General features: G+C 34.7%; 2 protein-coding genes and 1 pseudogene across 5 annotated transcripts; 1 reads left to right on the top strand and 2 right to left on the bottom strand.

The window, feature by feature from the left end:
* The first annotated feature begins 175 nt into the window (after positions 1-175).
* On the top strand, positions 176-3,166 carry LOC110819851 (DNAse I-like superfamily protein). Of its 4 annotated transcripts, none has more exons than XM_088216473.1 (6): positions 176-316; positions 400-812; positions 919-1,840; positions 2,052-2,259; positions 2,427-2,556; positions 2,664-3,166. In XM_088216473.1, the coding sequence occupies exons 3-6, from the start codon at positions 942-944 to the stop codon at positions 2,930-2,932; spliced, it is 1,506 nt and encodes a 501-aa protein (XP_088072599.1). In that variant the 5' UTR covers positions 176-316; positions 400-812; positions 919-941; the 3' UTR covers positions 2,933-3,166. The 4 variants fall into 4 exon arrangements, with proteins under 4 accessions (XP_088072599.1, XP_088072598.1, XP_088072597.1 ...); XM_088216472.1 differs by having other exon boundaries at positions 400-559; positions 665-1,840; XM_088216471.1 differs by having other exon boundaries at positions 400-559; positions 669-1,840.
* A 1,131-nt stretch (positions 3,167-4,297) lies between these two features.
* LOC148268562 (protein DMP2-like) lies at positions 4,298-5,259 on the bottom strand. Its single transcript, XM_088214702.1, has one exon. It carries the CDS (start codon positions 5,158-5,160, stop codon positions 4,600-4,602), a length of 561 nt encoding a protein of 186 aa, XP_088070828.1. The 5' UTR covers positions 5,161-5,259; the 3' UTR covers positions 4,298-4,599.
* A 5,835-nt stretch (positions 5,260-11,094) lies between these two features.
* LOC110819853 (protein DMP2 pseudogene) lies at positions 11,095-12,030 on the bottom strand (annotated as a pseudogene).
* Between the last annotated feature and the right edge of the window lie 10,020 nt (positions 12,031-22,050).

Here is a 22,050-nt window from a genome sequence, read left to right on the forward strand (position 1 = left end):
ACCGTTATAATGTATGATGGTAATTGCAGGAACCAAAGGGTTCATCTTGCTTTGTGTGTAATCAAAAAAGTATTGTAGCATAAAGGGAGAATTAATTGTTAAGCAAAGCTTCTCTCTCAATGTTATTTACTAATACGTGTTTGTATAATAGGCCTCTTCAATATGTCCCTTGTGTATCTTTAATATGTGAGAATGACCTGCAGGAAAGCCAGGGTTTTTCAGCATCCAAAGGGTGCAAAAGAACTCATGGTGGACATAAGTACTTTCTTAAAGCCTGCAATTAGGTTCCATCCATGCATAAAACGCAGACATGACTGTAAGTAACACATGTAACTCAATGACCCAAATTAACATTATACTCTATATCTTGCAATTTTAGGGCTTGATTTTCCCTTGTAGAGTACTAGTCAATGGAGGGATCAACAGAGTACAAGGCATGATTGCCGTTTGCGTAAACCTCAGTTTCACTAGTCAACCAAGCAGTGATAAGATTTTCTTGGAGGTTTCTGTTAGACCTACCTTCAGATAACTTTGATTACAGCTGCACTTGTTTGCAAAGGTATTCTTACTTCACTTGTGTTATTATAGTCTTCAAGACCAGACAAAAGCTTTTTGTTTCTTATTATTTAATTTCTTTTTTGTGGTGGGTACCACTTAACATAAGCCAGAGTAGCAGTTGGTATCGGTTAGCGCGTTAGAAAAGAAGCTCAACAATATTGCTCTATTTTCAACCCTTACCTCACTAGTTGGGAGCAGTTGGTTTTGTCTCTTAACTCCTTTTTCTCTCTGCTTTAGCACCTTAATTTCACCAGGTAATATATATGCCTAGCTACCTAGTTCTTTTTGACTCTGCATCCTACCCTCCTTAAAGGTATCTCTATGGCACTAATATGAACCATCTTATGATCTGTAAGTAAGGCTGTGAATGCCAAGAACTTCGCATGCAGACCAAAAAGATTCAACTGGGTTTTTGCAATAAGCAAGCATCTTACATGTTAAGTATCCTCAAAAGGAAACTTCACCACTTCTATTCAAGGTTAAATTGGCTGATATGGAAGCGACCCAAGCCGAAAGTAATCATCAAGCGGTTTGGAAAGGCGAGCTCCAGAGGTCGGCCGAAAGAAAAGATAGGCACCCAGAGTTCTTCCGTTCTTTTGAATTCTGATCCCAACAAGTCTATTCGAATTGCAACGTTTAATGTTGCCATGTTTTCCCTTGCACCTGCCATCCAAAAGGATGAGGAATCAGGTGCTTTTAGTCATGGAAAAGAATATAATGCAGCAATGAAGAGTCCTCTGTTGACCAATGTTCAGGCCGGTACTGCAAACTATTATCCAAAGAGCATACTGAAGCAGTCTCCATTACATTCTTCCCTGGGTAGTCCAGAAAATCTCTCCAAGCACAAGCAGTCAAGATCAAAGTTGAAGGTTTCAATCAATCTCCCTGATAACGAGATTTCATTAGCGCACACCAAGTTTCTCAGCATTGTGAAAGATGAGAAAGAAGGTTCATCAAACTTGATCACAGGCGGAAACGTCTTGATGAGGTCTCCTGTGTGTCTTCCTTCAAGTCTATTGAATTGGTGGAATGAAGAGAGCTTCAAAAGCAGCAGAAGCATAGCAGAAATTCTTCGGGAGGTGGATGCTGATATCTTGGCTTTGCAAGACGTGAAAGCCGAGGAAGAGAAAGGCATGAAGCCTCTATCTGACCTGGCTGCTGCTCTAGGGATGAAGTATGTCTTTGCAGAGAGCTGGGCTCCGGAATATGGAAATGCTGTCCTATCAAAATGGCCTATAAAAAGGTGGAAAGTTCAGAAGATTGCTGATGATGATGATTTTAGGTGATCTATTTTTGCCCTTAATAGGTTGATTGTTTTTCATTTGATCAACTTTATTTGAAGAGCTTCAACGCCTTGATTTATTTACAATAATTTCTCCATTCATTTTAGTAGAAAACTAACATTTTTGTCTCTCAATGGAATAAATAAGTGAAAATAATTTCTTTCTTCACACATATGCCTGCACCCCTAAACACTCATTGTGTGCTTGTAGGAATGTGCTAAAGGCTACCATCGATGTACCATGGGCAGGAGAAGTGAATTTCTACTGCACCCAACTAGATCACTTGGATGAGAATTGGAGAATGAAGCAAATAAGTGCTATAATCCAATCAAATGACTCACCTCATGTCTTGTTGGGAGGTTTAAATTCATTGAATGGATCAGATTACTCACTAGACAGATGGAAAGATATTGTCAAGGTAATATTCTTATATACCTATTCTGTCAGGCCTTCTATAAACTCTGATGGCAAGAAATGAGGAAAAATCCAAAATAGTTAAACTTCATTTCTCTGCTTTGCAATAACTTTTGTGAACTGTCCTGTAAAGTGTTTTGGTTCTAATGAAGTCACTATCAATCTTTGTAGTACTATGAGGACCTAGGAAAGCCTACTCCAAGAGTAGAAATAATGAAGTTTCTTAAAGGAAGAGGGTACACGGATGCAAAAAATTTTGCAGGGGAATGTGAACCTGTGGTCATCATTGCCAAAGGCCAAAGTGATCATAACCTTATCCCACAATTCATTTCTTTTTGTCCTCCTATATTGTTTCAAAGTTGTCTTTTTATAGTTTTTGAGACTGAATTTTTAATTCACTTTGGAAAGCAGATGTGCAAGGAACATGCAAGTACGGGACACGAGTTGATTACATTTTGGCATCTCCTGACTCGCCATACAAGTTTGTTCCTAGATCTTACTCGGTCATTTCCTCGAAAGGTACTTCCGATCATCATATAGTTAAAGTTGATATAACGAAAGTAGGTGAAACTTCACGGAAAGATTACACTAAACGGCATCTGAAGGCAAAAGAAAGAGTTGTCAAGGTAATGAATAGCTCGTGTTCTTCAAGAGGGATATGGAAAATAAGCACTTGAAAAACTCTTGGTCTTCTATAGGTATATGAAAAACAAAATCTTGAAGTTCAGAAAAAAATTAATTCTGTATTGTTGATGAAGCATTAATGCATTCATATCTGTGTAAATCATATATATATATATATATATATACATATATAATATGACAATTCTATTTTAAAAAGAATTTAATGTATAGATTGAGACTTGTATCAATTCCATATTAATAAAATCCCTTTTGCTTCTTTTAATGAATCATCCTGTTGATTTCTCTTTAAAGAATTCCCATCTAGATTTTGAGGAATTAACTGGCAGAACTTGATGGGAGTTTTGTTTGAAGTAATTCACTGGTAGGTAAACAACCGAACCTCGACCTTTGAATGTTTGAAGTTTAAGATCCATTATGGAATTTGTCAACCCTCTTGGTCAAATAGTTTATGAAAGCCCTAGTTGATTCATAATATGATACTTGAGTTTTACTTCATAAAATTAAATAATTTAAAATGTTATAAATAGTATCGTGGTATATAAGATATCTAAGTCGCTTTAACTAATATAATTAATCTTAAACTTTTCTCGGTTTCTATTTGTTGATTGTAATTTGTTATATCAAAAAAGGACATCCAATAATAGAGGAATATTGCAAGATTTTAAGTCTTTTAAATCTTACGTCAAAAATTTAGTCCTACATCGAAAAATTAAATTATCTCAATTTCACTTTGAAAAATTTAATTAACATTTACTATACAAGAGTTCAATTTATCACTATTAATAACTTAAATTTCAAAGAATTAATAGTTCGAATTCAAATAATATTACCCGTTAGAGAATTAACTCTTGTATTATATATTTGTTTATACTTTTTTTTTTTTTTCATATATTTGTTTATACCTTAGCATAAGAAGAAAAATACAAATTTTAGAAACCAAATCATATTTATACGTAATTATTTGTAGGTAATTCATTTATTCTAAATCTAACTTTACAAGATAAAGAATTCTTGTTGACCAAGAGAATAGAAGAAATTGGCAAAGCATAAAACTAAATTAAAATTTTAAAGAAATATTTTAATTAATTATTCTCAAAATTTTAATCCCAGTAAATATGAAAAAAAAAAAATTACTTTTAATTTTTTATTCCTATCTTTGAATTTTGTAAATTTAAATTTTAGATTACATATTGGTGTCTAAAAGCAAATATAAGTAAAAGAAATTATTTTCTAATTTATATAAAATTATTTCAAAAAAGTTATGGTTAATAAGTTTATTGGGTAATAATGATACATTCTTTTTGAAAATGATGGGAAAAGGAAAACAATATATTATAATTGATTCAAGAGCAAAACTTTATAAATATATATATATTTTTATAAAACCTTAAAATAAATAAATCACAAATAATTATATTTCATTTATACTTATAAAACACCGGAATGTAATTTATTTTTTAAAAATTACACTAACAAATTCAAATTTATTACATTTAGATGATGAGCCACTCATCTCCATCCCTTCTTTCTCTTTCTTCGGCTGATTGAAACAGATAATAATAATTGCAATCACACACAGAAAGAAAAGAACACCACCTCAACAATCAATAAATTTTTCTAAACAAAATTAAATTTAAACCAAACTGTCTCTAATGGTCTTGGAAATTCAACAAAGCAGCAGCAGTAGCACGTTGGCTGGTTAAGACTTATCGGAAGAATCAGCTGAAGGGTACCCAATGCCATGGCGATTGCTCGGAAACAAAGTGAAAACAGTGCCGGAAACAGCACCAATTACCGGCGGCAACACCATCATCAACAACTTCTCTGTCGACTCGAACTCCGGATAAAAACAATTCACCGTATTGGTATCCAACAGAGCCACCACACCAAACACAATCAACGTAAAGAAAGCATGAACAAAGTCCCCAAACCGCAGCTTGTACCTCGACAAGTCCACCCCTTCTGCATCTGTAGACGGCCAAAGACCCTTTATCGTCACTATGCCGTAGTGAATTACTCCATCCCGGCCTCTAAAACTGTCGGTAAAACACGAGAAACAGCACGAGAAGCCGCAGAGCGCAATAAAAATACCCGTCATGTACTTGTTGATGATAGTGCAATGGCCATTGTTGGTCAATACAGGGTTCAGAAACTGGAAGATAAACACAGTTCCTGTTGGGAGAAGCTTGATAAGGTTGCCAACTCCGGTGAAGGTTTTGTCTTTGAGAGAAGATGGTTGGGTGTTGTCGTCTCCGGCCATATGGTAATGGGTTTTGGATTTTTTTTTTGTGTTTGTTCGAAGAAGCAACGGGGTTTTGGAGAATTTATAGGGATGGAGAATGGGGAATGGATTGATGAAAATGTGTTTGAGTTGTGGAGAAGAGGGTTTGCTTCTACGTATGAATTAATTTAATTGTGCGTATAGGTTTTGCTTTTACTCTTGGAAAGGTGGGCTTCCATGGCTGATCTAAACTTCAAGACTTTCCCTTTTGTGTATCAAAGATTTGCTTTAAAAGGATTGCTTGCGTTTGTAACGTGCTGCTTCTTATTAAACATAACTAATTAAGCGTGACCATATATACATATACACATTATACATACAACTCGGTAATATACACATTCATCTTCATTAATTTCTGGCGTAAGTAGCATAAACAAAGAATCTCTCTCTTTTTATTTATTTATTTATATCTTATTTCATAAACTATATGAGAAAGGGAGAAAAAGTTAAAATCCAACCACGAGGATTTTCTTTTTTATTTAGGATTATATGGATATATAAGTAATTAACATTTATTTTTATTAACTTAATTTACCTTATAATATATTTAAATAATTTTTATTTTTATTAAATAATACTTGCTATCGTGTCTCTTTTTTAAAATATTATAAGCATATTTGTTAATATGTTGTAACCTGTGATGCTATAAAAATTTTATAAGTTTAAATATTGACAATCTAATTCGTTATATTTTTGTTATTCAATCGTTCGTTCTTTTATACGTCATAAATATATTAGAATTGTGCAAAATTCGTTGGTCATTCTTAATTATTTTATATATTATTGGGCATTCAAGCCATGCAAAATTAATAAATTGACATTTTTACTTGCATTCTTTTACTTGCTTTATTCATTTGAGATTTTGATCCTTGGTCGATTTTCTCCTGCTTCATTTATAGTTATGTTTTTAAACACTATAATGCTGGTAAATCCTTTTCTTTGTCTACATTTTACAATTTGTTACTTTAATATTCATATTTTCTTTGAATTTGACTAGAGGCGTTAACTTTAAAGTTCTTGTTTACGTAGAAAGAGATTAATTAAAATTAACATATTTTTAAAAATACTTAACAAAAATTAACTTGTTAAACTAAAAATTATAAATCTAGAGAAGTTGTTAGGGAAAGTATATGTTGTATGACATTAATAATAATATTACTTATAACTCACCTAATATATATTTATTTTCTTTCTTTTTAGTCTCTCATGAATATAAGAAAAGTATTTTTCTAAATATTCATCCAGGTTATTTGTGTATTTAAGAATTTTCCTTACAATATTTTTTAAAATTTGGTTTGCTTCATTTCTGGTTTTTCTTTCAAGGTGGAACTTATCGTTCATATTTATATTTCATATTCCTTTGTTCCTATTGGGTGATCTTTTCAAGAGTAATTTAAGATTCTATTTGTATCGTAAAAGCTCAAAATCTTAATAAAAAATATTTGTATTGTAAAAGCCCAAAATCTTAATAAAAAAAATATATTGTAATGGCAGAAGTAAATAATAATTTAATATTTACATTTCTTACAAAGTAAATTGGGATGTCCAATAAAATTACGGAAATATTATTTTTTTTAAAAAAATGAAAACATAAATGAAACTAAAATCCTTGATGGGGTTCGGGAGATAACCTTTACTCGCAACCGTCATGCTATTCAGGATCTAAATCTTAATTTTCTTGATATGAAATAGTTAAATAGGGGGCCGAACTGCACTACCCCAGTAAGAATATCACACTAATCACTGATACGAAAAATTGAAAGTTAATAAAAATTATAAAATAATTAATGGAGCCATTAATTCAAGTAAATTCATTTAACATAAAAATTGTTTATTATATACTTACCGTTATGAGTTTCTAAAATCGATCTATGAGAATAATAACTCAAATAACATTATAATTTCATATCAAAATGAGTAAGAATAGCAACTTACTATTTTACCAGCTTACCAGTACCACTGGGGGGTCCATAAGGATGTTCTCCTATGCGTGAACTCAATAACCAAATTTGTCAATTAATCGACCGTAGTACTCGATCCGGTAATGAAAACCAAACATACCATCGTCTCCATACCCTGTCCGGTATGAGGGTGAACTATATCTCCCAAATCCTTCCAATATGAGATTTCTCAATCCTATCTAACTGAAATAATGTGTATAGTAGAATTTTTCCTATGTACTCAGTCCGTCCACCCTTTTCTAGGGTACTCAGTAAGCATTTTATAGATAAATTCACAACATTAATCAATCATCAATTATATATCAATATCTCATATTTACAAATCAACAATAAGTTATACAAAGAGAAGGTACGTAAATAAAAAAAACATAACTGAGACATTTATTGCCAAAAAAAACCAACAAATGAAGGCTATGCAGTTAGGTCAACTAAATAACTGAGAAAACAATTAAAACTAACAATTTAACGCACAAAATATAATAGTAAATATTTTAAGCAATGTAAGAGAAAATAAGCAGTAAACTAGGATAAATATGCACTGACCAGTTCCAACTCCACTAGTGACCTATAATTAATTTTAAAATTTTTTAATTTTTATAAAATACAGCATTATTGATTATTAAGTTTCAATTTACCGTAACAGTAAAAATGGTGAGAAATTCTTACTTCGAATTGGTGTCTAAAATACTGTACTTTTCATTGCGCATCATGATGGTCCCCAGATTTGCTGAATTTTTTATGCAAAAATTAAAACATCCGTCACGTATTCAAAAATCTCTAAAAAGTCAAAATAGGCGTTTTAAAACCTTTTCGACAGACTTTAGGGTTCCAGCATGGCGCCACCACTATGCTCCAGCGTCGGCTTCACCATGCATAACGGTGGTCCACCTCAGGTTGGCCGATTTGGATCGGTTTTGCACATAAACTTGCAAAAAACCAAGTTAGGAGGCCTCCGTTGTTGAAAAATGCAAAAATCAAAATTTTACCGACGGAAGGTCTCCTGCTGCGACAACTCTACCGGTCCTCCTTCGCTGCCGAGGTTCCTTTCGACTAACTTACACCAGAAAAGGATAGAGAACACAATGGTAAAAAAATCACACGAAATAGAAAACGGGAATGGGGTGGCATCAGAGAGGGTTTTGGATTTTGGTCGCGGTAGCTCGGTCGAGTTTTGCTCGTAGTTTTTAGCTCACCTATTGGCCATTTGGCTCTGATATTGGCATAAAGAGATTTGAGATTGAAGTCCAAGCGGGAAGGGAAAAAAATACATGTTTTGGAGTCGGTGGTGGCTCCGATGCAGCAGCGACGGTGGCCGACCTCTTTCTATGGCATCTGATTCTTTTCTCGACCACCCTTCTTCTTCTTCTCTGGTCGTTCCTCTGTCGGCTAGGGTTATGATTTCCTTTGAATAGGAGTTTAAATACCACTCTCCATCCAATCCTGGTCGCCTGTTTGAGTCGACATGGAGCGAAGAGAACCGTCCGATGATTTCTCATTTAGGTCGATTGCATGGACAAATCTGGACCGTCCAATCGTGTATGAAAAGAGAATGCATATGGGTCATTCGTGCGCACGAAAAGTGATTTGGGCCGTCGGATCACCCGTGTGGCTTTCCGCGTGGAGCCAATGTCAGCGTATCTTCTATGTGGCATATTCTGACTCATCGTGGCTGCTGACAGTGCCATCCCACGTGGCCAAACTTTTTTTTTTTTACAATTTTACCCTATGTTTTCAAATTTCTTTTCAAAAACACCCTATTTATTCATAATTTCACCATTTTTCCTCAGAATTATTTTCAATTTCATTTCTGATTCTATTTTTCTCAAAATTTCCAAAAATTAAAATGAAATACAATAAAATTATTTATATATATATTTTTATTAACTCAAAAATTTATCACAGACTAAGTTTCCGGGCCTGGATGTTACAGGTATCTATTAGTATTCTCTATATTTGACTATGGTAATTTTTTATTCATCATCTTTAGTTGGCTTCGGAATGAAAGTCATAGTTCCTTGACCTTACATTTATTAATTTCTAATCAATTCAAATCCTACCTTTAGGACTTTGGAATGCCATACTCTAATGTTTTCTTATCACTATCTCCTATATGCACGTACATTTTACTTTTCAACCTTACCTTTCCTAAAACATTCCCTAAGGTTTATAATTTCCTAGACTTCATATAATCCTAACCCTCATAAAATCCTAAATCTCATATAACATGGGATGCCTTAAGAATGTGAGCTCTGATACCATCTTGATCGTCACGACTCTCTGTTGATCTATTTTTGTTAATATCATAATTTAATTATATTTTACAAACTATTTTAAATAAAAATATGGAAAGTCTCTTCAAGGTCTTCTATTAATCCTAAGCTTGCTCAAGTTTTATTTTCATATGAAATGAGGGGTGTGAATTGGGGTAAATTTCACGTGCTTAGTAAGAAAATAATATGTTATCTTCACAGAACAATCTATCAAATCCATAAAAAATAAAAAATACCGACAGATACATTATGTTTTTAAAAATATTTTTAATTATAAAAGTTAATGAGCAATGTATAAACATTCAATCTGATATACATTCAAAATGACTTATTTCTCGTTTCCTCTTACCGTATCCCTCACTATTCATAGTTTTCTTCTTATTTACACTAATGAATTCTTATATTGCTTTTCTATTCTTGCATACATTTTTCACATTCTACTCCTTTTTTTCACTTTTCACCCCTAAACATAATTCACATTCAATATCCTTTTACATTTATCATGATTAAACAAATTTCACACATCACTTAAGCACATGTCGTAGTTTATTCATCTTTACTTGAACTTATTGATATCACATACTCTTTAAGAGGTTTTATCATGATGTCGTTTTAATCACTATAAAAAAGGATCAATAGGCATCCCCTCTATCAACATGGACGCATTCACAATACAATGGAAAACATTTTAACAAATCCATTAGATGGGGTTTACTATTCAACCAAAATTGGCTACACATGCATTCACTCCTATGTGAACCCACAACAACATATACATTCACCAAATGGAGTTCCTTTTTCGACCTAAAATGCCCACACATGCACACACCACTTTGGGAACAATAATCTCATTTATATCAAAAACACACATTAAGTACAATGCTCTTTACCGTCCATGTGATAAGGTTCCACTCATACTACTTTGACCGACTCTTTGCCACACATACGCAAACATCCCTTCACATATGGTCATATAGGTTTTTAAGTTTTATTCACATTTATTGATCTTCTCTTTACTTATATATTTTCAATTTTCCACTTATATATCTAAGCTTTTATTAATTTGTTCTTATTTTTCTTTCTTTAATTTTCTTTCTTCGTTTGTTTTACTTTTCTATTAATCTTCCTCGCTTACAATTCTCTTCATTCTCATTTTTTTTTCTCTCTATACTTTAGAATTAAAAATTACTACAAATACTCAAAACTCATTATTGTCTTATTTACTTAAGTAAGCCTTTACCCTTTATTAATTCCTCTTCTTTCTTTTTTTAACTTGTCTTTAACTTGAACTATTCTAAAAATTAAAATAAAATTTTAAAGAAATATATTAATTAGTTATTCTAAAAATTTTAATCCCATTAAAATTAAAAAAAATTACTTTTAATTTTTTATTCCTATTTTTGAATTTTGTTACTTTAAATTTTAGATTATGTATTGGTGTTTGAAAGCAAAAATGCGTAAAAAAAAATATTTTCTAATTTGTATAAATTATATTTAAAAAGTTATGGTTAATAAATTATTGGGTAAAAAAAATACATTCTTCTTTAAAATGATCCCAAAACGAAAATAATATATTATAATTGATTTAAGAATAGAAATGAATAGTAAAATTTCATAAATATATTTTTTATTTTTATTTTTTATAACTTTTAAAAAATAAATAAATAAATAAATCACAAATATTTATCAAACACCAGAATGTAATTTATTTTAAAAAATTACATTAATAAACTCAATTTTATTACATTTAAAAAATGAGCCACTCATCTCCATCACTTTTGATCTCTATTTCTTCGTTTGTTTGAAACAAATAATAATTGTAATGATATACAGAAAAGAAAAGAAAACATATGAACACCACCTTAATAATCAATAATTAAAAAAAAAAATTAACAAATCAAACCAAACTGTCTCGAATGGCCGTGGAAATTCAACAAAGCAAGCAGCAGCACATTAGCTAGCATGAAGAAAGTGATGGAAAGTTATCAGAAGAACCAGCTTAAGGGCACCCAATACCATGGCGGTTGCATGGAAACAAAGCGAAAACAGTGCCCGAAATAGCACCAATTACCGGCGGCAGCACCATCATCAACACCTTCTCCGTTGATTCAAACGCCGGATAAAAGCAATGCACCGTATTAGGATCCAACAGAGCCACCACACCAAACACAATCAACGGAAAGAAAGCATGAACAAAGTCCCCAAACCGCAGCTTGTACTTCGACAAGTCCACGCCTTCTACATTCGTAGACAGCCAGAGACCCTTTACCGTCACTATCCCATAATGAATCACTCCGTCCGGGCCTTTATAACTGTCGGTAAAGCACGAGAAGCAGCAAGAGAAGCCGAAGAGCGCAAGGAAAATACCCGTCATGTACTTGTTGATGATACTGCAACGGCCATTGTTGGTCAATACAGGGTTCAGAAACTGGAAGATGAACACAGTTCCTGTTGGGAGAAGTTTGATGAGGTTGCCAACTCCGCTGAAGGTTTTGTCGTTGAAAGAAGATGGTTGGGTATCCTTGTTTTCGGCCATTCGGTAATGGGTTTTGGTTTTTTCTTGAGTTTGTTTGAAGAAGCAACGAGGGTTTTGGAGAATTTATAGAGATGGATTTGAGGTGTACGTATGAATTATTTTAATTGTGTGTATGGGTTTTGTTCTTGGAAGGGCGGTGGGCTTCCTTCCATGGCTGATCCAAGCTTCTAGACTTTCCTTTTTGTGTATCAAAGATTCGCTTTAAATGGATTGTTTTGACTTTTAATAATAATTATTAACGTGTTTTTTCCATTTTAATTAAATATACAATTTTTTAATCTATAAAATAGAGAAAGATAAGTTTTACATTTCTTCTTAAAGAAAATGGTGTGTGTTAATTACTGATACTTTTAAAATCTGTTAATTTATTTGTTCTAAATTATAATTTTTATTCAAAAATTGAAAATTATTTTTAAAAATTTTCATTTCTGAATTGAATTTTGTATGTGTTTTTAGTTTATGATATTTTAAAACTAAAATTAAAGTAATTTTGGAATTACTTACACATACTTTTATATTTTTATTATGAATAAAACAAACTTTATGCATAAGTAAAATATATTAAAAAAAGAAACACTGTAATTATAAATTAAAAAATAGAATTTCATCAAATCTCTAAATAGCTTAATCCCATCAAAATACAATTTTCATCAAATTTTTACATTAAAAAATAATAAAATAAATATAAATTAATTTGAAAAATTGTACATTCAATTTTTCAAAAAGTTTCAAAATCACTTCTAAATTATGTTAAATCTTTTGAGGATAAACAAAAAAAATTAAATTAAATTAAATTCTCCACTTTGTGTAAAGGTCTGGAACCTTAAAAGAAATGAATTTATAATTTAAATGTGGAAGTGAATAATATATTAGGGTTTATATTTCTTACACAGTAAATTAGAATGTTCAATAGGGTTACAAGAATATTCCTACTGCAGTGGTTCGTAAAAAAAAATTAAATAAATAATTTAAAACGAATAGATAAATGTTTTAGGGTTAACCTTCACTAGCTCTTGAAGGGGTTCGGGAGGTAAACTATTCACAACTTTCTTACTGGTCGAGGTCTGGATCATGTTCCTCTTAATTTAAAATGGTTAATGAAAGGATGAGTTACACTAACTTAATAAAAATATCACACTACTCACTGATACAGAAAACTGAATATTGGTAAAAATAAAAAAAAAACAACTATTGGAACCCTTACTTTAAATTAAATATATTTAATTTAAAAATATTTGTTTGATACTTACCGTTATGATTTTTCCAAAAAACAACATATGAAAATCCATATCTACACCACTTTTCATTTTCACGCACAAGTGAACAAGAGACGATAATTTTCCTTTCTTACTTGTTTACTGGTATCCTTGTAGGTCCATAGGGATGTTCCCCTACTCATGGACCCAATATCCAATTTTAACAATTAATCAGTCGTTCCCATACCCTGTCCGGTAATGAGTGCCAAATATTTCATCGTCTCGATACCCCGTCCGGTATGAGGGTGAATTATATCTCCTAAACTTTTTCGGTAAGGGACTTTTCAACTCTGTTCGACTGAGGTAACATTCACGGTAGGATTTCCTATGTACTGGGTCCGTCCGCCCTTTCCTTGGGTACCCAGTAATTATTTTACATAAAGATTCTCATAAAAAAAATAACCAACAAACGCATACTAATATCTCAAATTATATTTACAGATCAATTAAACGATATTTATGCAGAGATATAGCTATCATAATAAGGGATCGATTAACAAGATAAGCGAATAAACCATATAAATTGATAAGACCATAGAAACTATAAATTAAGAACATGCACAATATGATAACAAGCAAGTAGGACAGTACAGGAAAATAAATAAGAAATCAGGACAATTGTGAACTAACCGATTTCGGCTCCACTAGTGACCTGTAATTATTTTTAGGATTTTTTAAATTTTCACAAAAATATAAAGTTATACATCGTTAAACCTCAATTTACCGTAATGAAGAATAGGATGAGAGATCCTTACCCGGATCGGTGTTTCGAGACACCGCACTGTCTATTACGCCTCTTAATGGGTCTCGAGTTTTCTGATTTTTTTTTGTAAAATCCAAAATATTAATCACGTACCTAAAAATACCCCAAAATCTAAAATCGATATCCAAAAGTCTTTTCAGCAAAATTTGGAGTTCCGACACAATAGTAGTTCGTCTCGACCTGGCTGGTTTTAGTCGGTTTTAGCTAATTTTGGCTGATTTTACACGTATCTCTGCAAAAAAATACGTTATGAGGCCTCGGTTGGCCAAAAAATCACAAAAAACTAAATCTACCGGCTGAGGGGGGGGGGGGGTCTCCAGGTGTGGCGGCTCCACCGGTTCTCCTTCGCGGTTGAGATTTCTTTTTCGGCTAACCTGCACAGAAAAGGACAATGACACAATGGTTGAAAAATCGAATGAAACGGGAAGCGAGAAGGGGCTTATCGGAGGAATTTTTGGGTTTCAGGGGCAGCGCCTCTACCTGACTTTGCCCATGATTTTCGACTCACCCGTCGTCTCTCTTGCTCTTATATCTCTATGGGGAGGCTTGAAATTAAATTCTGAGGGGTAGGAAGAACTTTTATCTTTTTGGCTCTGGTGTGGCAGTAGTCGGCGGTCGACCTTTTCCTCTAACAGCTGATTCTTCTTCTCCGGTGGGGACTAGTGGCTAGGGTTTGGGTTTTCTTGCGACGTGAGGTATTTATACTCATGCTGTACCGATCTGGACCTTCCATTCGCATTGACGTAGAGCGAGGAGGGTCGTCCGATCTTTTCTTGTTTAGACTGATTGCGTAGGCGAATCTGAACCGTTCATCGTGATTGATCTCATTCGTCCGATTGAGCTTAAAAAGAAAATGAATCCGAGTCGTTCACGCACACGGGATCGAACCTGGGCTGTTAGATTCTTGGGCACGCAAATTTTCAGCATGGCCTCCAGCGTGGCACCGACATTAGCGTGTTTTGAAATACGATGTGCTTCGATTCGTCCGGGCTATTGACTAGGCTACCCCACGTGACCAAATTTTTTCTTTTTGTACTTTGACCCATTGTTTCTAATTTTTCTTTCAAAAACACCATTCAAACTCAAATTTTCGCTCATTTTTTTAAAAATTATTTTCAATATCGTCTCTAATTCATTTTTTCCAAAAAATTCAGTTAAATAATAATAAAATAAATTAAATAATTATTTTTATAAAATTATTAGATAATTAATCTAATAGAAAATTTATCCCGGGTTGATTTTCGAGCCCAGGTATTACAACTATTTCCCTCTTAAGAAAATTTAGTCCCTCAAATTAGTCACTTTCTCACTCAATGAACAATTAGGGATACTGGGCCCTGAGGCTTGATTCCAGTTCCCAAGTGGCTCTTCCTGCATATGGTTCTGGCATAGGACATTGATGAAAGAAATTTTTCAGTTGTGAAGTACTCTACTCTTTTAGTCTACAATGCCTACCGACATCTCCTCATAGGATAAATCCTCTTAAAATGAAAGGGGCTCATGGGATAGAATGTGTGAGGGTTTCCAATTGTACTTGTGTAACATGGATACTGGAACACATTATGAATCCTGAATAGCTATGGAGATAGTGTCAGTCTATAGGCAGTCGTACAAGTCTTGTCTAAGATCTCAAATGGATCGATGAATCAAAGATTTAATTTCTCCCTCTTGCCAAACCTACTGATCTCCTTGAAAACGGTGACCTTAAAAAACACTCGATCACATTTTTCAAATTCCAGATCCCTCATCGGGGTGTCTGCATAACTCTTCTGTCTACTCTGAGCTGTTTGCATGCTCTTTCTAATTTTAACTATCTTGGTTGTAGTCTCCTCTCCAAGATCTGGGCAAACAATTTTCTATCACCCACCTCTATCCAACAGATCAGTGACCTGTAGGGGCAGCCATACAACATCTCGTATGGGGGCCATACCGATACTTGGTTGGTAGTTGTTATAGTAGGCAAACTTTATCAATGGTAGGTGATCGTCCTAATGGCCCCTGAAGTCTAGAATACAAGCTCGGAGCATATCTTCTAATGTGCGGATCGTCCTCTTTGATTGTCCATCGGCTTGAAGGTGGAATGCGGTACTAAAGGATAGTTTCGTTCCCATGACTTGCTGAAAACTAAACCAAAATCAAGAGGCTTGGGGTTTTTGTCGAATACCATTGTCACTGGAACTCTATATAACCTGACTATTTTCCGGATATATATTCTTACTAACTTATCCAAAAGGTTGATCATCTTTATAGCCCAGAACTGATAGGACTTGGTGAGTCGGTCAACAATTACCCAGATAGTATCATGTTCTGACTGAGCCTTAGGCAACCTAGTCACGAGGTCTATTGTGATATATTCTCACTTCCACTCCGGGATTGATAATAGCTGAAGTAGTACGCCTGCGCATTGATGCTCTGCCTTAACCTGTTGACATACCAGACACTTAGAGACAAATTCAGATATCTCTCTCTTCATCCCATTCCACCAAAATCGGGGTCGCATACTTTGATACATTTTAGTACTTCTAGGATGTATGACAAATTTTGAGCTGTGAGCCTCTATCATGATGTCCTTCTTTAGTTCACTATCATCTAAAACACACAACTTATCTTAAAACCTGAGCAACCCATCGGTAGAGACTCAAAATTCTAGATTTACTCCCTGTTCTGCATCATTCTTGAGAGTTGTTATGGTGGAATCAATTGATTGAACTTCTTTTATTCTCTAGATCAATTCTAATTGGACAGTCATGTAAGCCAAACATATAACTCTCTTTAAGTCCTGAAGTCGTATATGTTGTGCGGGCACTATCACCCTGCATTAAAAAATCATTAGGTGAGCTAACATACTTGTACTTTTTTTGCTAAGTGCATCGGCTATCATATTGCTCGTGCCCGGATGATATAAAATATTACAATCGTAGTCCTTAAAGAGCTTTATCCAATGCCTCTGATGCATGTTGAGATCTGAGTGAATATGTGTTTCAAGCTCTTATGGTCGATATAAATCTCAAAAGTCTTCTCATATAGTTAGTGACGCCAAATCTTCAAGACGTGGATGATGGCGGCAAATTCTAAGTCGTGGGTGGGGTAATTTTTCTCATGACCCTTCAACTGCCTGACCCCATATATTATGACCTTGCTATGCTGCATCAGAATACAACCCAATCCCAAGTAGGAGGCATCACTATACACTGTATATCCACATGTCCCACTTGTTAAAGCCAACACAGGTGCAGTAGTTAACCTCTTCTTGAGCTTTGTAAAGCTTATTTTGCAATTTTTGTTCCATTCAAACTTAATGTTCTTTTTTGTGAACCAGGTCAAAGGAGTGGTTAGGCTAGAAAATCATTCCACAGACTTGCGATAATAACCTGTCATTTTCATAAAACTACGTATCTCCTTAACCAGTATCAATTTTTACCAACCAAGTACTACCTAAACTTTTTTAGAATTTATTGATACTTCATCCCTTGATATGATGTGCTCTAGAAAGGTGTTTGCTCAAGCCAGAATCCACATTTGCTCAATTTTGCATACAGTTTCTTCTCCTTGAGAACCTTAAAGACCTGAGTCAGGTGGTGAGCGTGTTCCTCTCTGCTCTTTGAATAAACCAGGATATCATCGATAAATACAATGACGAACTGATCCAGAAATTATCTAAAAATCCTATTTATCAAGTCCATAAAATGGCTGGTGTGTTAGTTAGTCCAAATGGTTGACCAAGAACTCATAATGTCCGTACCTGGTTTTGAAAGCTGTTTTGAGAATGTCCTTTACCTTGATCTTTACCTTATGATAACCTGAATATAAGTTTATTTTTGAGAAGACCTAAGCACCTTGTAACTGGTTAAAAAGGTCATCAATTCGGGGATGAGGTACTTGTTCTTGATCGTGACCTTGTTTAATCCCCTGTAGTCAATACATAACCTTAACATGTCATCTTTTTTTCTTACAAATGTGACTCCAGCACCTCAAGGAGACAAACTATGTTAGATGAATCCACTTTCCTGTAATTCATTAATCTATTTTCTTAGTTTTTTCATCTCAACATGACTTATGCTGTAAGGGGGCAACCGAGATAAACTGGGTGTCAAGTTGAAAGTCTATGGTGAACTCAATTTATCTATCCACTGGCAGTCGGGGTAGTTCATCAGAAAACACATCCAGGAAGTCTTGGACTACCGGGATCTCTTGAATATAAAATTTTTTCTTAGGTTTGCCTAATATAGAGAAGACAACAAAGTTAAAGCACTATATAATAAGAAAATTATCATGAGAGAATAACATTTAAAATTTTTTATTAACTTGTAAATGACTCTTCATTAGGGAGGTTGAATATAATTTTTGTGTGAAAATAATCTACGATGGAGTGGTATACCGCTAACTAGTTCATTTTTAGGATTATATCAAAATCCCCTGTGTCAATCTCTATCAGGTCCACGCTCAATTTTTTATCTGTTATGTCTATGATACAAGCTTTTTATATAACATCCCCTAGGAGTGTCCTACTTTCAGGTGTAGACACAAACAAAACAGAATCATATATTTCATGTGATACATTTAAGTTTTGTGTAATAGCATGTGAGACAAATGAATGTGAAGCACTAGTATCAATTAAAACATGTGCAAGATGATTACAGATAGTGTACTTACCCTGAATCACATATGGGTTGGCTTTAGCATCCTGCTGAGTGAGGTTGTAAGCTCTGCCCTAGATAGGAGATCTAACCTGATTCTGATTTTGCAGACACTCTCGCGTAGTGTTGGGCACTCCCACATATATGACATGTATTGTTAAGACGATAACAGAGTTGGCCCCATGATCCTTGCCACAATGTTGGCTAGTCCTACCGTATCCTGTTACCGGAGCCTGAGAAGGAGCCTAAGTCACTAGAGTAGGCCTCTTATTCTACTGAACTAGTGCAATGGGTCCTGGTCTACGATGTGAAATCGGGGGTTTTGAATTTTTCACTACTGGAGGAAAGATGCGAATGTTCCTCTCTATTAGCTGTGCCTTGACTAGAATGAGTGAGTAGGTAAGGAGCTCAAATACATACAGCTGCTATATGATCTCAGGATGGAGGCACCACTCGAACTTTGTTACCTTCTTGCTTTTATCCATCATGTTCTCAAGGGAATACTAGTCCAATTCTAAGAACCTTTGGGTATACTTCGATACAGTTATATCACCCTGGACTATGTATACAAACTCTATTTTCTTTAAATGCTGAAGGTGCTCTAGGAGGTACTCTGCATTAAAGGCCATCAGGAATTATTCTCAAGTGATTGGAACGGGCAGGGTGGCCTACTTGAGCTGCCACCCGCGACTAGCCTCTCTCACAAGCATGTAGGTGGCAAGTAAAACTTTTTGTTCGGGAACCACCCAAGAGTCACGAAGGTTTTCTCTTTCTCAGTTAACCAATACTCAGTTTCTTCAAAAAAGGATGCTCCTATAAAGGTAGATGTGTTTAGTCTTTTGTACATTTCAATGTAGTTTGGGTTTATCATTGGTGGAATTGGGTCCCGTAGAAGAGGAACTGGATTATGTTGTAGAGGGACTGAGTGGCCATGTAGTGGTGCTAGATAATACGGTGGAGGCACCAAATTATACTGTGGCAGTGCCAGATGATACGGTGGAGGAGCAGGGTTATACCGGGGTGGCTTCAGATCTTCCCGCTGCAAGAGTGGCTCAAACTATGGTAATGGGAGAGAGTCAGACAGCTCCCTCCTTTTTTCCCGGGCCTGTTGGTTAGAGATAAATCTCTTCAGCATATCAAAAAGTTGGTCAACATCATCTCAAAACGAACCATCCCGAGCTGCTCAGTTTAATGGGGGTCTTCATATCCTCATATTCTTGTACCTGCATTTCACAAAGAAAGGTTGAGTGATAGTTTGTATTTGGTATTTTTAAAATCTTTGTGTAAGGAATAGTTCTGAAGAACGCGCCTCTGATCCAACTATAAAGACTCAGAACCTTAGAAGAAATGAATTTATAATTTGAATGCGCAAGCGAATAATATGTTAGGGTTTACATTCCTTACATAGTAAATTAGAATGTCTAATAGGGTTACAAGAATGTTCTTATTATAGTGGCTCGTAAAAAAAAAGCAAATAAATGATTTAAAACGAATAGATAAATGTTCTAGGGTTAACTTCTACTAGCTCTTGAAGGGGTTCAGAAGGTAAACTACTCACAATCTTCTTATTTGTCGGGGTCTAGATCCCGGTCCTTTTGATCTAAAATGGTTGATGAAAGGATGAGCTACACTAATCTAATAAGAATATTACACTACACACTGATACGAAAAAGTAAAGATTGGTAAAATTCAGAAAAATAACTAATGGAGTCTTTACTTTAATTAAATACATTTAACTTAAAAATGCTTGTTTGATACTTACTGTTACGAGTTTTCTAAAAAAACGACATATAAAGACCCATATTCATACAACTTTCAATTTTCACGTATAAGTGAATAAGAGACGATAATTTTCCTTTATTTTTTACTTACTGGTACCCCTAAGGGTCCATAGAGATGTCTCCCTACTCGTGAATCTAATATCTAATTTTAACAATTAACCAACCGTCCCCATACCCCATCTGGTAATAGGCATCAAACATTCCATCGCATCGATACTCCATAGTATGAGACTGAACCACATCTCCTAAATCTTTCTGGTAAGGGACTGCTTAGCCCTGTTCGACTGAGGTAACGTTCACGGTAGGGTGTCCTATGTACTAGGCCTGTTCGCCATTTTTTTAGGTACCTAGTAAGTCTTTCACATAAAAATTATCGTCAACAAAACAATCAACAAATGCATATCAATATCTCAAATTATATTTACAGATCAATTAGATGATATTTATACAGACAATATAACTTATCATAACAAGGGGTCGAGCAAGCAGATAACCGAATAAACTAGATAAATCGATAAGACCATAGAAACTATAAATTAAAAACATGCACAATATGATAACAAGCAAGTAGGGCGGTACATAAAAATAAACAAGAAATCAGGACAATTGTGAACTAACCGGTTTCGATTTCACTAATGACCTGTAACTATTTTTAAAATTTTTTAAATTTTCAAAAAAATACAAAACTATACATCGTTAAGCCTCAAATTACTGTAATGGAGAATAGATTGAGGGATCCTTACCCGAATCGGTGTTTCGAGATGTCTCGTTGTCTACTATGTCTCTTAACGGGTCCCAAGTTTCTTGAATTTTTTTTATAGAATTTAAAACACTCGTGACGTATCTAAAAATACTCCAAAAATCTAAAATTGGTGTCCAAAATCTTTGCCACCAATTTGGGAGTTCCGACATGACGGCGCCGGCTCGGCCCACGATGGAGGTTCACCTCGACCTGGCTGATTTTGGCTAGTTTTGGCCAGTTTTACACGTATCTCTGCGAAAAAACACATTAGGAGACCTCAGTTGGCCGAAAAATTACAAAAACTAAACCTATCGGGGGGGGGGGGGGGTTCTTTGGGTATGGCGGCTCCGATGGTTCTCCTTTGTAGTTGGGGTTCCTTATTCACCTAATTTGCATAGAAAAGGACGGTGAACATAATGATCAAAAAATTGCGTGAAATAGGAAGCTGGAAGGGGCTCATCGGATATATTTTTGGGTTTTGGCAGCGGCGGCTCCACCGGGGTTAGCCCGCTGTTTTCAGCTCTCACACTGTTTCTCTTACTCCAATATAGCTACAGGGAGCCTTGAAATTGAATTTCGAGTGGGTAGGGGAAAATTTTACTTTTTTTTAAAGTCAGTGGTGGATCTGGTGCGGCGGGGATTGGCGGTCCGCCTTCTTCTTCGGTGCCTAGTTCTTCTTCTCCAGTGGAGGCTGGCGGCTAGGGTTTGGGTTCCCCTTTGACGCGAGGTATTTATATTCATCTCGCGTCGATTTGAACTATCCATTTGTGTCAACATGGAGCGAGGAGGGTCATATGATCTTTGCTTGTTTAGACTAATTATATGGGTGAATTTAGATCATTAATTCCGATTGATCTCGTCCGTTCGATCGTGTCTAAGGAAGGAACGAATTTGAGTCATTCACACGTGCAAGATCGAACCTG

The sequence above is a fragment of the Carica papaya genome, chromosome 3 (genome assembly GCF_054855325.1).
Source record: "Carica papaya isolate Zhongbai chromosome 3, ASM5485532v1, whole genome shotgun sequence".
Taxonomy (NCBI): Eukaryota; Viridiplantae; Streptophyta; class Magnoliopsida; order Brassicales; family Caricaceae; genus Carica; species Carica papaya.

Excerpts from the sequence above, each read along its gene's own strand:
- LOC148268562 (XM_088214702.1), bottom strand. The coding sequence starts at position 5,160 with ATGGCCGGAGACGACAACACCCAACCATCTTCTCTCAAAGACAAAACC.
- LOC110819851 (XM_088216473.1), top strand. The coding sequence starts at position 942 with ATGCAGACCAAAAAGATTCAACTGGGTTTTTGCAATAAGCAAGCATCT. Across the intron at positions 1,841-2,051 it reads GCTGATGATGATGATTTTAG|GAATGTGCTAAAGGCTACCA; the intron begins GTGATCTATTTT and ends GTGTGCTTGTAG. Across the intron at positions 2,260-2,426 it reads GATGGAAAGATATTGTCAAG|TACTATGAGGACCTAGGAAA; the intron begins GTAATATTCTTA and ends CAATCTTTGTAG.